Source organism: Nyctereutes procyonoides, unplaced genomic scaffold (assembly GCF_905146905.1).
Source record: "Nyctereutes procyonoides isolate TBG_1078 unplaced genomic scaffold, NYPRO_anot_genome, whole genome shotgun sequence".
NCBI classification, from domain to species: domain Eukaryota; kingdom Metazoa; phylum Chordata; class Mammalia; order Carnivora; family Canidae; genus Nyctereutes; species Nyctereutes procyonoides.
In genome coordinates, this window is record NW_026574926.1 from 14,279 (window position 1) to 30,396 (window position 16,118).

Genomic DNA, 16,118 nt, shown 5'->3' on the forward strand with positions numbered 1-16,118 from the left:
GGAGAGTGGGAACTTTTCTTATATTTTGAGAATTAATTCCAGGTATATGAGCACACAGGGAAAAAATAAAGTTTCCCAGGATCTTTATATCATTGAATTAGTCTAGGTTAACTTCCTTGACTGCCATGTTTTTTCAGGTGGAGGAAAAAGTACTTTTTTCGTTCACAGGTGGTGTTTCCTTAGTGTCCAAAAAATTAAAATCTAGATTCTTTGGGTGATCCCAGGATTGGAAAGGTCCTTTTAGTGCTTTGCAATTATGGTCTTTTGTTTTTATATGAGAATGTTTTAAAATACATATTTTCACCTTTGAAGATCACTCAAGTGATATGTATAATACACACCTGCCACCACCACCACCGCATCATAATCTATAATCAAGCACTGTCATGTGAAACTCTTTCAGTACCTGAGTTTATAATTCCCATCAAATTGGCACCAGGAAGTATTATTTTAATTGAAATAAGCTAATGAGAAAAGAATACAATGAATTTCATAAGTGAGAAGTTTCTGCCAATATTATCATGTCTCACCAAAGATGCTTAGTATTCTTATATAGGAAGTGGTGGTGGACTAGACATTTAAGTCCCAAAGAGGACATTTATCAGAGAACAAATGAGGACATTAGAGAAATATTTGTTTGCACTCACAGAAAAGATACATTCTCATGAACAAATTGGTATAATTAAACCGTATCTGCCAATGGGGAAGATTTCAAAGTGAATTGGGTGGGGATTGACATGAGGAAGTAGTCATGAGGAAAGGGGACAAGGAATCACTCCAAGCATTGGAAGGGGAGAAAGGAAAGGAAGTCTGAAAATCAATCCTTGAGTGTTCAGGGGGAAAAAAGAGAAAACTAATTCATTAAAGATCCAAGAGAGCTCTTAGAAAACCATTTTGTGATGTCAAGGGTGAGGGGAGCCATTTGCAGTTCTCCTCACCTCTGCAAGGGGTTGGAGGTCTTTTGGTCAGCCTGAGTCTGTCCTAGCACTCACCTGATCTGTCTCCTTTTTGTAAGGGGTCCCAGGAGTATGTTGCCAGTCATCCAAAACTGAATACGATGTTTCCAGTGTTTTGTGCAGCTTCTAGCTACTTTCAGCAAAGGGGAAGTTCAGTGACTGCATTATGTCCAGAAATTTAAAACACTACATTTTCTTTGAATCGGGTTTGTTTTTATATTATTAAAAATAATTATGAGTTATGAATAAAAGAAACGAGTGCACTTTCCCTGCATCCCATCTCCCATGTCCCCATTCCTGCTGTAACTAGATTTAAAATGTATTTTTATCTTATTCTGCATCCTTTCCCCCTGTTTTTGATGTCTCCCATACACATCGACTCCTGTTGAGAATGCTATTTATTTAGTTTTTGATATACGTTTTAACTTTTTTCCCCAAATTGATAGTCATTTCTCTTAATATAATTTATTTTCATGTTAATACTTTCAACCTAATCCTATATTAAATTACCACATATATATACGGTTGAATTTCTTTGCATGATACTCTGTCCTCTTAATATATTTGTTTATTCTGTGGGCATACTCGGTTTGAAAAATTACTATAGCTTTATGACATATTTGACCTTGGTTCTTCTCCTCATCCTCTCCAATATCTTTGAGTCTTTTCTTCTATATATTCAACCATGTGGAGTTTAGAATAATTCTCTCCATTTCCATGCAAATCTCCTCCAGAGATTTTGTTTAGAAATTCACTCAGTATGTCAATTAATTGGGAAAAATTAACAACTTTAAATTGTGAGTTACTTCCATCTCAAATTGTATAATTCACCTGACTCAGTTTTAACATGTCTTTTGTGATGAGGCTTAGTGTTCTTCATGAAGACTGTTCACATTTCTGTTGCATCTCTTAATTTTATTGTTATTGTGAAGTAGATTTATTTCGTTTTATATTTGTCTATTATACTTACATTTAGAAGTATTATTATGCTGATTTTTGAGTAAACTCTTTTATTAAATACTGTAATCTCTCAGTTGATTGTCTTGGTTTGGCAAACTAGATGAATACATCAGCCAACAATGACTTGTGTTTGGTTCTGACTGCTATATTTCCTTTTCCTCTTATTTCATTGGTTGATACAAAATTTCCAAAGTGACAGGCTGCTAAACCGAATTTACCTGAAAAACTGTAAATTTGTTTAATCCAAAGATTATTGTTTAGCATAAAAGATTTTATAAGTGTAATCGGTCATCAGTATATTCAAATCATTAAAATACATATTAAATATGAATACCTGGTTTCTCTTGAAAAGTTGAGTTTGGGACAAATTTGGATATGTGCCCCTCATTAGGCAACGACACACCAGAGTTTAGTCCTGGCAGTCTTTTAAAGGGGTCAAGATTTGCTCCTTTTCTACAGGGAGCAAAGGTCTTTAACTTTTTCTTAAATGTTTTTGCATATTTTGGATTTATTCAATTTTTATTATCTTCCTGATTCAAATAAGTATATGAGGTTGAGAACTGGGCATTAAAACTCAACAAATTATATAATAATGGCAGTTTTAAAAGGTGGCCTTCTTCCTGAATTTAATGGATCTCTCTTAGAATTAACTGTGACATTTTATTTAAGTTTCTGGAACATACACTTTTTCACGTTAAACTCATTGACTTTAAGCTTCCTGTGCTTTAATTATAATTCAGAAAAAATGTTATCAAATCCCATGTTGGCCTCCTGGGATTAGTCTTTTTAAAAACAATATAATAAGATTATTACAAAATTCTGGTAGCAGTAATCAGCAAACTAAGGATTGTGTTGGAGAGCAGAATATGTAAAATATTTCCAGGCCTTATCTGCTAAAATGTATTTAAGATCAATGGAGGCATGCTGTTTCCTGAGACTAATTTAATCATCTATGAAGAGATGTGAACAAACTGGTAGTTGACACTCAATTATAGGACGGCACAGTCATAAAAAGCTCTCATTAGTAGAATCGGGGGTACCTGGGTGGCTCAGTGGTTGAGCATCTGCCTTTGACTTGGGTCATGATGCTTGGATCCCGGGTTTGAGTCCGCATCAGATTCCCCACGGAGAGAGAGCCTGCCTCCCCATCTGGCTAGGGCTCTGCCTCTCTCTTTGTTTCTCTCATGAACAAATAAAATCTTTTTATTTTATTTTTTATTTTTTTAAATAAAATCTTTTTAAAAAGAGAGTAAGCATCATAAACCTAAACCTAATATAACATTAGTTCTTTGCCCCAGCTCCTCTATAGCACAAAAGTGAGAGTCAGTCAGCATTCCTGAAGAATTTTTGAGTCTGGGTCATTTTTAAAAGATAATAACGACATTTATGTTCTTTGCAGCTTCAGGGAGATTTAGTGGTCTCGGCACTACATAATCTGAGGTACACAGGTGTGTATTTCTTGCTTCTTGCCCCTCTCTATCTGGACCATTATGCTCCTGGTCTTTCATGGTTCCTTGAAACCTCTCGTGGTTCCCATTCTGTTTTCTCGTGGTTTGCCTCCCTCTCTGATTTCTTCCCATTCTGTTTTCTCTTCCTTCCTCTGTGATCCTCTGTGCTAGTTCTATATTCCTCATATGAGTGAAACCATATGATAATTCTTTCTCTGATTAACTTATTTCATTCAGTATAATATCCTCCAGTTCTATCCACATCAATGTAAATGATATTCCATTTTTTGATACCTGAGTAATATTCCATATTATTTATATATATTTATATTTATATTTATATATATAAATATATATATAGTTATATGTATATGTATATTTATATATATTTATATATATATTTATATATATATATATAAAATATATATAAAATCAGATCTTCTTTATTCATTCATCTGTGGGTGGACGTCTGGCTCTTTCCACAGTTTGGCTATTGTGGACATTTTTGCTATAAACATTGGGTTACAGGCACTCCTTCGGATCACTACATTTTTCCTTTGGGGTAAATAGTAGTGCAGTTGCTAGGTCACCAGATAGCTTTATTTTTAACTTCTGGAGGAACCTCCGTACTGCTTTCCAGAGTGGCTGCACGAGCTTTCATTCCCACCAACACTTTGAGAGAATTCTCCTTTCTCTCTATCCTTGCCAACATTTGTTGTTTCCTGACATTAATTTTAGTCGTTCTGATTGATAGGAGATGGTATCTCATTGTGGTTTTGATTTGTATTTCCCTGATGCTAAGTGACATTGAACATTTTTTCATAGATCTGTTGGCCATTTGTATGCCTTCTTTGGAGAAATGTCTGTTCATGTCTTCTGACCATTTCTTATCATGATTGTTTGTTTTTTGGGTGTTGGTTTTGAAAGCGCTTTATACATCTTGGATACTAGCCCCTTATTTGTCATTTACAAGTATCTTCCCCCATTCTGCAGATTGCCTTTTAGTTTTATTGACTATTTTCTTTGGTGTGCAAAAGCTTGTTATGTTGATGAAGTAACAATAGTTCATTTTTGCTTTTGCTTCATTCCTGCCTTTGGAGCATGAATGTCAAAACTCTCACAAAAATACTAGCCATAGGTTCCAACAGTATATTAAACAGATTATTCTCCAAGACCAAGTGGGATTTATTCCTGGGCTGCAAGGGTGGTTCAACATCTGCAAATCAGTCAGTGTGATACATCACATTGATAAAAGAAAAGAGAAGAACCACATGATCCTCTCAATTGATGAAAAACAAAAACAAAAACATTGGACAAAATATAGCATCTTTCCTGCTTGTTTATTTTTGATATTTTTTTTGTCTCACCATCCAATTTAGGCTAGTTTTTTTGGGGGAAAAGTCTCTTGCATTCTATAATCATTCAACAGATCTTTATGGAAACCTAACAGATGCCAAGCATAAATAAGACAAAAGTCTATGTATCAGGATGTCTGGTATATTTGAGAGAAGGCAAGTAGCAAAACTTAAATGATTATGCAAAAGTAATCATGCTTTTAATTATTTTTATAAAGAAAATAAAGAAGATCTTGCCATAGGGAATTTTGTAAAGAGTGAAAAAGTCTTTAAAAGAATCATGGGGGAAGCTCTCTGAGGTAAGGCCAGTCAATTTCTTTTCCAAGACAATAGATTATGAGGAAGCAACCAATTGAAGAAGATGGGACTTGCTTTCAGAAAGAGAGAAGCAAAAGCACTGAGGTGAGAAAGTCGCAAAGAGCTGTGGGGGCAGATGAAAATAGCCAACACCTGCTGATACACAGTAAGGGAGTAAGTGAGGTGCTCCAGATTGGGTGGGAGACTTAGAGGCAGTAGAAAGATCAATCAGGGAATTTTTCCACAATGCCAGCTGTTTCCAAAGGCAATGGGAAGCCAAGGAAGGGTATAAAGCACTAAAGTATTGTGATCCTTTAACAAGTCCATAATCCTTAAATCCTAAATCACAAAACAGGTTTACATATTTTTAAAGACTTATTTACTAATTTGAAAGGGAGAGAGAGAGAATATGCAAGGGTGAAAGGAAGAGGGGCAGAAGCAGAAGGTGAGAGACTCTCAAGCAGTCTCTCCCCTGAGCCTGAAGCCTGATGAGGGTCTTAATCCCAGGACACTGAGATTGTGATCTGAACCTAAATCAAGAGTCAGATGCTTAACAGACTGTATCACTTAGGTGCCCCAAACAGATATCCACTTTTAAAAGATTCTACTTATATATTTGAGAGAGAGAATGAGAACAAGCACGAACCCTTCTCCCCAGAGGGAAAAGGAGAGGGAGAATCACTGAGCAAGGACCTTGGGATCATGACCTGAGCAAAAGGCAGGTATTTAACTGACTGAGCCACCGAGGGGCCCCAACCAGGTTTATATTTTTCAAAAATCTCTCTGTTGTTAGTGGCGATGAATAGCTTATTTCTCTCACCTTTCAGAAAGAATCTCCCTTAATGGGAAACATGATGTCTTAGCATGACCATCACTTGCCAACAAAACTCCTTTGTTTCCCCAGTTTCCTCATGGCATTTTTCACCTCTGAATTCCTCAGGGTGTAGATCAAGGGATTTAACAAGGGTGTGATGATGGAATCAGACACAGCCATTGCCTTGTCAATGGGGTAGGTGGCCACAGGCCGCACGTACAGGAAAATGCATGGCACAAAGAACAAGACAACCACGGTGAGGTGGGAGCCACAGGTGGAGAGGGCTTTGCGCCGCCCTTCAGAGCTGCAAGACTTCAGAGAGCAGAGGATGACCACATAGGAGGCAATGAGAATAAGGAAGATGGTCATACACATCACCCCACTGTTGAGGATGACTAGGAGACCCAGGGTGTGGGTGTCCATGCAGGCCAGTTTCAACAAGGGAAACAAATCGCATATAAAATGATCAATGACATTGGGGCCACAGAAGGGTATTTGATACATGAAGAGAAGCTGTATTGCTGCATGGATAAATCCCCCCACCCAGGCCCCTCCCAGCAGCAGGCAGCACATCCGAGGGCTCATGATGGTGGAGTAGTGCAGGGGCTTACAGATGGCCACGTAGCGGTCATAGGCCATCACGATGAGAAGGATGATCCCCACACCACCAAAGAAATACTCTGCAAAGAGCTGCGCCATGCAACCTTCTAAGGAGATGACAGTGCTCTTGGAGAGGGAGTCCACAATCATCTTGGGGGCAATGACAGAAGAGTAGGTGACATCCAAAAGGGATACGAAAGTAAGGAAAAAATACATAGGTGATCTCAGACTCTGACTCGTGATCACAGTTACCACAATTAATAGGTTTCCCAAAACCGTGGACACATACATGATTAGAAACACAGCAGAGAGCATGTTCCGCAGCTCTGGGTTCTCGGTAATGCCCAAAAGAATGAATTCAGTCACATTTTTTGGATTCTCCATATATTAGGTGTTGATACGGGCTCCAGTGGAGATCTGAAAAACCTAAAAAAGCAACAAGTGATATTTAAGTAATGATTATTTGGCCTCATGTCTTCCAGGACCTCATAGACTGTGTTACTCATTTTTATTCATTTCTTCACCATTAAAGCATTTGGATCTTAATAATATATTAAATAAAGAGTTTAAAAGGTAGACACTTCATTAATGCTAGCTTCTCCCAGGACATTTCTCCTCTTTCTTTAATTGTTCTTCCAAGTGAAATATAGTTTTCTTTCCTTTATTCATATTATTAGCTAACTTTTTTTGAGCACCTACCCTACTCTGAGTACTGGAATAATCCTATGAGTGACTATTTTTTTATTTTATTTTTTTTACAGATGATGGAGCAGTACTTTGAGTTAAGGAAACTAACTAAACTAATGTTTATAGCAGCAATGTCCACAATATCCAAATTATGGAAAGACCCCAGATGAATGGATGAAGAAGATGTGGTATCTATATACAATGGAATACTACTCAGCAATAAAAAAATGAAATCTTTCCATTTTGTAATGATGTGGATTGAACTAGAGGATGTTATTCTAAGTGAAAGAAGTCAATCAGAGAAAGGCAATTATATGATCTCACTCATGTGGATTTTAAGAAACAAAACAGAAGATCAGAGGGGAAGAGAGGAAAAAATAAAATAAGATGAAATCAGAGAGGAAAACAAACCATAAGAGACTCTTAAGCATAGAAAAACTGAGGGTCACCGTAAGGGAGGGGGTGGGGGGATGGGGTAACTGAGTGATGGACATTAAGGAGGGCACATGATGTAATGAGCACTAGGTATTGTATAAGACTGATAAGTCACAGATCTCTACCTCTGAAACCAATAATACATTATATGTTAATTAATTGAATTTAGATATGATAAAGTTTAAAATATCAAGCATACCCCTCCCAAAAGAATATATATAACTAGTGTGCTGTGGACTGGCCTTTTGATCACACAGCTCAAACTGTGAACTTCTCTGTTCCACCAGTGCAGAAGAGATCTGATGATGTGATGTTTCAAGAGAGTTACTATTGCAACCCAGAGGAAATGCTACTGTGAAAACATGCTTTGTGTTAGTACTTGGAACTTTTAAGCAGAGGGTGACTGCCTTATCTTAGGAATTTTCTGGAGTGCAGCTTCAGTTGATAGTGGACTATACCACCTTGGGAAGGCTGAGAATTCATTCTTATGATTCAGCAGCCTCACTCCCATCCCACCCCATACATAAAATGCAGATCTTCTAGGGCAGACCATGCAAATGTCCTTTATTCCCACCATTTAACCTCAGCCTCTCCCTCATGACCCAAGAACCGAGATCTTGCTTGTAAGGACCATTGTGAATTACAAGGAACCCTGACTCCAGAGTCAGGAAATGAGATGCGGGCTTTATTCAGGCTGTGTCACTAATGTGGTGTGCTACTGGGGCATATAGCTGGCACCTCTTGGTCCCAGGGTCCTCATTTGCAGTACAAGGATGGCTCATTAGAGAAGTAGCAACGCAGTCCTCTTCAAACAAAGCATCCATTTCTCAATTGCATTGATTGTTTAGGCCTCTGGGTAGGGATTTTTAGAGGAGTGATTCATTTCATGTAAAAAAAGCTGAAACTCATTTTTCTAAGTAATATTTAATGCTCCATCTATCTTATGGCTTGGAGCTTGCGTGGCTCCCTATTGATATAATGCGGAATTGAATTTTTGACCTAACGTTCAATCCTGTCACCAGCAAGCCCCTTACTTATTTAACTTTATTTCTCTGTTTTTCTCACTTTATTCCACTGTCATCCCCTCTGCTTCCTGTCAGATCTCTAGCATTTCTTTCTGCAGCTGCCTTTCTGTTTGCAGGGAGATGTCACTGGATCCAGATGCAGCAAACCTACCACTAAGTCACAGCCATGTCACTTGCTGGCTTGATGATCTCAGCGTCTGTAAAGCCTCAATTTCTGCAGTAGCACAATTAGTACAAGAGAAACACAGATGCATACCCACAGGATAAGAGAAGGGACAGAGAGAAAGCCGGCAGAGGGGAGGAGAAAGGGAAATAAATGATAGAGAAGGAAGGAAGGAAAGAAGGAAGGAAAGTGAGAAGTTAAATTGGTAAAGAGTTCATCAAGGAATCTCCTAGTAAATCTTTGTAGATACATTATCCATCCCTTGTTGCCTTTGGGCACTTTTTAGAAATCTACACATTTTATTTACCAATTCTCATTTCTAAGTAGACATTGATTTAGTTTTCTTTTTTATAAATTTGTTTCAGAGGTGCTTTTCAATAATTCATCAGTTGCGTATAACATTCATTTAGTTTTGAAAAATGTCCTCAAAAGCACACAAAATTACATCAAGAAAAATAATCTAACTCAAGTTAGAACTCAGGTTTCCCTATTCATGAGTAGATAAGCAAACAGGTATCAAGCGTAAATTATTGACATACTTCAAAACTAATAGATATGTGATGACTTATTCAATGTAATTAGTTTAATTAATGTTATATTTCAAAAATAATTCCAAGGGAGGGGCAAGATGGCGGAAGAGCAGGGTCCCCAAATCACCTGTCCCCACCAAATTACCTAGATAACCTTCAAATCATCCTGAAAATCTACGAATTCGGCCTGAGATTTAAAGAGAGACCAGCTGGAATGCTACAGTGAGAAGAGTTCACGCTTCTATCAAGGTAGGAAGACGGGGAAAAAGAAATAAAGGAACAAAAGGCCTCCGAGGGGGAGGGGCCCCGCGAGGAGCCGGGCTGAGGCCGGGGCGAGTGTCCCCAGGACAGGAGAGCCCCGTCCCGGAGGAGCAGGAGCTGCACCAACCTTCCCGGGCGGGCGGAAAGGGGCTCGCAGGGAGTTGGAGCAGGACCCAGGAGAGCGGGGATGCCCTCAGGCTCCCGGGGACACTAACAGACACCTGCGAGCGCAGGAGAGTGCTCCGAGCTCCCTAAGGGCTGCAGCGCGCACGGAGGGACCGACCGGAGCAGCTCGGAGGGGCTCGGGAGCGGCTCCAGGGAGGGAGCTGCAGGGCGGGAGCGCGAATCCAACAGCGCAGGCCCCGGAGCACAGGGCGCCGGGACACAGCCCAGGATCCGGCCTCCCCCGGGACAGGCAGAGGCCGGGAGGGCCCGAGACAGCGAGGACGCTCCTGCCCCGAGCTGAGCAGATCAGCGGCCCCGCCCCGGAGCCTCCAGGCCCTGCGGACGGAGAGCCGAGAGCCCCGAGCCCCGTAGTTCCTGCGGAGGCTGAATCCAGGCTTCCAGAGTTGCCATAGCAACTGCTGCTGTTCCTCCTGGGGCCTGGCGGGGTAAACAACCCCCGCAGAGCCCTGCAGCAGGCAGGGGCAGAGCAGCTCCCCCAAGTGCTAACACCTGAAAATCAACGCAACAGGCCCCTCCCCCAGAAGACCAGCTAGAGGGGCCAGTGATACTCCCCCGTGTTCCAATACAACTTGTTTCTGGCCACTCTGCACTGAGCAAAATGACTAGAAGGAAAACCTCAACTCAAAAGAAAGAATCAGAAACAGCCCTCTCTCCCACAGAGTTACAAAATCTGGATTACACTTCAATGTCAGAAAGCCAATTCAGAAGCACTATTCTACAGCTACTGGTGGCTCTAGAAAAAAGCATTAAGGCCTCACGAGACTTCATGACTGCAGAATTTAGATCCAATCAGGCAGAAATTAAAAATCAATTGAATGAGATGCAATCCAAACTAGAAGTCCTAACGACGAGGGTTAACGAGGTGGAAGAACGAGTGAGTGACATAGAAGACAAGTTAATGGCAAAGAGGGAAACTGAGGAAAAAAGAGATAAACAATTGAAGGACCATGAAGACAGATTAAGGCAAATAAACGACAGCCTGAGGCAGAAAAACCTACGTTTAATTGGGGTTCCCGAGGGCGCCGAAAGGGACAGAGGGCCAGAATATGTATTTGAACAAATCCTAGCTGAAAACTTTCCCAATCTGGGAAGGGAAACAGGCATTCAGATCCAGGAAATAGAGAGATCCCCCCCTAAAATCAATAAAAACCGTTCAACACCTCGACATCTAATAGTGAAGCTTGCAAATTCCAAAGATAAAGAGAAGATCCTTAAAGCAGCAAGAGACAAGAAGTCCCTGACTTTCATGGGGAGGAATATTAGGGTAACAGCAGACCTCTCCACAGAGACGTGGCAGGCCAGAAAGGGCTGGCAGGATATATTCAGGGTCCTAAATGAGAAGAACATGCAACCAAGAATACTTTATCCAGCAAGGCTCTCATTCAAAATGGAAGGAGAGATAAAGAGCTTCCAAGACAGGCAGGAACTGAAAGAATATGTGACCTCCAAACCAGCTCTGCAAGAAATTTTAAGGGGGACTCTTAAAACTCCCCTTTAAGAAGAAGTTCAAGTAACTCTGAACGTGAATGGGCTTAATGACCCCATCAAAAGGCGCAGAGTTTCAGACTGGATAAAAAAACAGGACCCATCTATTTGCTGTCTACAAGAGACTCATTTTAGACAGAAGGACACCTACAACCTGAAAATAAAAGGTTGGAGAACCATTTACCATTCAAATGGTTCTCAAAATATACCCTAAAAACTACAGAACACTTCTGAAAGAAATTGAGGAAGACACAAAGAGATGGAAAAATATTCCATGCTCATGGATTGGCAGAATTAATATTGTGAAAATGTCAATGTTACCCAGGGCAATTTACACGTATAATGCAATCCCTATCAAAATACCATGGACTTTCTTCAGAGACTTAGAACAAATTATTTTAAGATTTGTGTGGAATCAGAAAAGACCCCAAACAGCCAGGGGAATTTTAAAAAAAGAAAACCATATCTGGGGGCATCGCAATGCCAGATTTCAGGTTGTACTACAAAGCTGTGTTCATCAAGGCAGTGTGGTACTGGCACAAAAACAGACATATAGATCAATGGAACAGAACAGAGAACCCAGAAGTGGACCCTGAACTTTATGCTCAACTAATATGCGATAAAGGAGGAAAGACGATCCACTAGAAGAAAGACAGTCTCTTCAATAAATGGTGCTGGGAAAATTGGACATCCACATGCAGAAGAATGAAACTGGACCACTCTCTTGCACCATACACAAAGATAAACTCAAAATAGATGAAAGATCTAAATGTGAGACAAGATTCCATCAAAATCCCAGAGGAGAACTCAGGCAACACCCTTTTTGAACTTGGCCACAGTAACCGGAGAAGGACAAACGGTGTATGTTCTCATTCATTTGGGGAATATGAATAATAGCGAAAGGGAATATAAGGGAAGGGAGAAGAAATGTGTGAGAAATATCAGAAAGGGAGACAGAACATAAAGACTTCTAACTCTGGGAAATGAACTAGGGGTGGTGGAGGGGGAGGAGGGTGGGGGGTGGGGGTGAATGGGTGACGGGCACTGGGGGGTACACTTGACGGGATGAGCACTGGGTGTTATTCTGTATGTTGGTAAATTGAACACCAATAAAAATTAATTAAAAAAAAATAATTCCTAAGGCATAATTCTATGCAATAATTAAAATCTACATATGAAATACTTAAACCAAATAATAGAGTGATTAACCAAATCATAGAGGTGATTTGTAGAATGGAGTTTTTACATTTGGTCAACAATGGAAATTTGTATGAATACCTACCATTTGCTTTGACTTGATGAGATAAGCACTGGGTGTTATATGTCAGTAAATTGAAGTTAAAATAAAGGAAATTATTATTATACTTTTTACTTTTTTATTTATTTATGATAGTCACACACAGAGAGAGAGAGAGAGGCAGAGACAGGCAGAGGGAGAAGCAGGCTCCATGCCCCGGGAGCCCGACTTGGGATTCGATCCCGGGTCTCCAGGTTCGCGCAAAAAAAGGAAATTAAAAAAAGGAAAGTCATGTAAATACAAACTCTATGTACATTTCACCCAAGGTCTTACCAGACTCAAGATTTGGTCATGTGAAGTAAGTTCAGAGAGTCCAAGAACCAGGTGAAATTTTTCTAACTAGGTTTTCTGACTGTGGGGTCAAGCACCACAAGGAACATAAACAAGGAAAAAGTCATCCAAGTATTACATCTTGATCAAATTTGGAGAACTAGGATTTTTATTGCTCTCAGAGAGAGATCTAAAACAGAAAAGACTTAAGTATTCATGATCCTGAGGAGGGAATAGCCCTTCTGGTTTACCAAGGGATTTACATTCCCTCCAATTAAGGATGATTGCTATAAGACATCCAACTCCACTGTTTACCAAATTATTCAGGTGTCTTTTTAAATGCTAATTGATTGTATCCTTAGATCAAATAGAAAAGGCTCTCATTCACCTTCTTGGAAGTTACATTATGAAATTAATGCTCTCCTTTTGGCGATGGACTGGGCTATAGGAGCCCAAAGTGCCTGTTTGAGCACAGGTGGTATGCCACAGACTATATCATGCTAGTTTCATCCCCTGAGTCTGGTCCTCCACTGATGGAGGTGCCAATCCCTGACCCAGTGAATTTGCACCCATCCACTATAATAATAGGGTGTCCCCTGGGAGACAAGAACCTCACACGGGCCAGACCAACATGCTGCTCCACAGCAGAAGTCTAGATTAGTAGGAACTATCTAATCATTTGTTCCTGCACGGTGATCTGTATCAGAGTTCCAGAGTGGCCACAGGTGTTATCATCCAACAGAGCCGTATGCTTCTCAACAGGCATTTTTCTCTCCCTTTGGCATAATCACTTTTTAAATCTCAAGAAGTTAGTCAATGGCAATTGGCATCCTTGAGTCAATGGCAATTGGCATCCTCCACTACATAAGTGGAAAGCAAGACTTGGTTCTTTAAAAGGATTTCTATCCTGTCAAGATTCTCTACCATGAGAAGTCAACCTGACTTACGTTAACCTCCTTGGTCCTATTATTTCCCAATTTACTGTTACCAATTTTTAATTTTGGGGTCTCATTCATAACCTTTTTAGCACCTCCCTCGCTGAGTTCTTGGTGCCTTTCAATCAGACTCCCATTGACTAGTTTTGATATTACTTAAATACTATGTCCTGGATAAAATGGTATTTTTTTCAGTATTTTTCCTGACCCTTGTCCTTGAGTATATTTCAGCCTTCCAGGCAGGACCTGGCTATCAGATGACAACAAAGCAGCCAGGAGTCTTTTATTATTATTCAAATTTCCACTACTTCTAAATTTCAGCAAAAATGGCAATTTTTGTCATTTTTAGTAGCTAAGTATTGTGTGTAATATTCTCCAGGAATTAGCCTTTTTGGAAGCAAGTGTAGTTGTTCAAAAATTGAATAAGCAAGGCAGTCCTTAGAACTGCAGTAGGCCAGCAGTGGGAATGTTGAGCTCTAGAGTTAACAGATCTTCAGCAGATTCAAAGAGGGAGGAAGATTGAAGGATGCACAAGTTTTTGGGAAAAGAAAGCTATATTGAAAATTTAACATAAACTATCATATTCAGAGAATCTTTACATGTTTCTCTGGTGTGTATTTTGCATTTTCATGGAGGAACATTATTGTTAAAAGTTACAGGTGATGAAGTGTGATGACAACTTTGCCATAATTTTCCTACTAGTAAGTCAAAGTACTATTTTCTTTCAAATTTTGGGAGGGAAAGAGAGAGAAACAAAGAGAATGAGAGAGAGTGTGGGATGAGGAGAAGCAGAGGGAGAAGGAAAGAGAAAGAATCTTCAGGAAGCTCCATGCTCATCTCCTAGGATATGAGGCTGGATCCAATGACCCCGAGATATTGACCTGAGCTGAAATACCCAGATGCTTACCTGACTGAGCCACGCAGGTGGCCTACAAGTCAAATTGCTCTCTAATGACTGAAGGTGTAATTGAAGTTTAATTAACAAAAATTATCTATAAGAACTTACACACCAAATAGAACTATATTTTAGTACACAAAACATTGAACTAGCAGAATTCTGTATCAGATTGGATGTAAGGTATGAAGAGAAAAGCGAAGAGTGATTTAAAGAGCTTGACACGAGAATTTGCTGGAATGGACTTGCCATCACTTGAGAAGACAAAGACTCTGAGAGAGGAGCATGATGATGGTGGGAGGGTGGGGAACAGTGAGTGGCAGCAGAATCAGGAGTTCGTTTTTTATTCATTTATTTTTATTTTTACCTGTTGAATTTGAGATTTTATTAGACAACAAAGTAGAGATTTGGACAGGCGGTTAGATATACAGGTGTGGAATTAGGAAGCGTGATCTGGGATGCAGATGTAAGTGTGAATAGTCAGCAGCTAGGAAACATTCGGAGCCATGGGATTGGGTACATTTATTGAAGCAGTGTGTATTGACAGAGGAAAAGAGGACCTAGGACCTACAACCTTAGAAGTCAGAGAAAAAGGAGAATCAACAGGAGAATGAAAGGTGACCTGCAAAGTAGAAAGACAATCAAGAAACCACGGTAAATGGGAAACGGAGTGGACAAAGTGCAAATCCTTTACGATTAGGTGAAACTTGGAGCCCGAATTTATACCTACTACTTGACTTGGGCGCCACCTTGTGGAACTCTTGCGTAAGAGTCAAATTAACCAAAGGGTTGTAGAAGCCACAGAAATTACCTTCAAACCAGGTTGCCCTCATCTGAACAGGGTGATATGTAGCTTTTTCCTTTACCTGTTTAGGAAATTGTCCTGGAAAGCAGTTCTTTATCTGGGACTTATCATAACATTGGCTTAGCTTATCTGTCCACGGGTGGGACAAGTTCTCCCCCTTAAAAAAATGTCAATTTTTTTGAGTAATTAGCCTTTCCTTTTTCCTTTTTCCTCAAGGTTTAGAATCTTGTCTATTTTTCCCTGAAAGATATGAACACTGATGTGCTTTAGTTAAGAGTTAACTAGTTAAGATCATTTAGTCCTGTAAATGGTCTATTTGGCCTCTTCTTCAGACAGATTTTAAAACACCTCAAAGCTGGCAGCAAGCCAGATGTAAACTCTGGTATTCCTACCCATCTGGAGAGTGTCATCAATTGCCGATTTTATCCCAGATATGTGTTGCCAACGTCCTATAATCAGCAAGAGCCTTCCACTTCATCATATCTATTATTATAAATGTTGCTCAAATCAGTTTTCATGGGATAGATTATTAAAGTCACTTACACAGTTTCATTTCCCACTAGAGCATACAATTCCAGGACTAAAGGGCTGGCTCATTATGCTTCTGCTCTTTGGATGACTTTTTCCAATCTCAGGGCAGGAGGTTATCTAAGTTCATAGATACCTGACAAAGCAGAATTATTACAATATAGAACCATCTTTAAAATCTCCTGG

At 39.8% G+C, this 16,118-nt stretch overlaps 1 protein-coding gene across 1 annotated transcript; it reads right to left on the bottom strand.

Moving 5' to 3' along the window:
- Positions 1–5,887: 5,887 nt before the first annotated feature.
- LOC129503345 (olfactory receptor 4C6-like) lies at positions 5,888–6,814 on the bottom strand. Its single transcript, XM_055315377.1, has one exon. The coding sequence runs from the start codon at positions 6,812–6,814 to the stop codon at positions 5,888–5,890; it is 927 nt and encodes a 308-aa protein (XP_055171352.1).
- Positions 6,815–16,118: the final 9,304 nt, after the last annotated feature.

What these genes read in the sequence shown, in the direction of transcription:
- LOC129503345 (XM_055315377.1), bottom strand. Translation starts at nt 6,814, where the DNA reads ATGGAGAATCCAAAAAATGTGACTGAATTCATTCTTTTGGGCATTACC.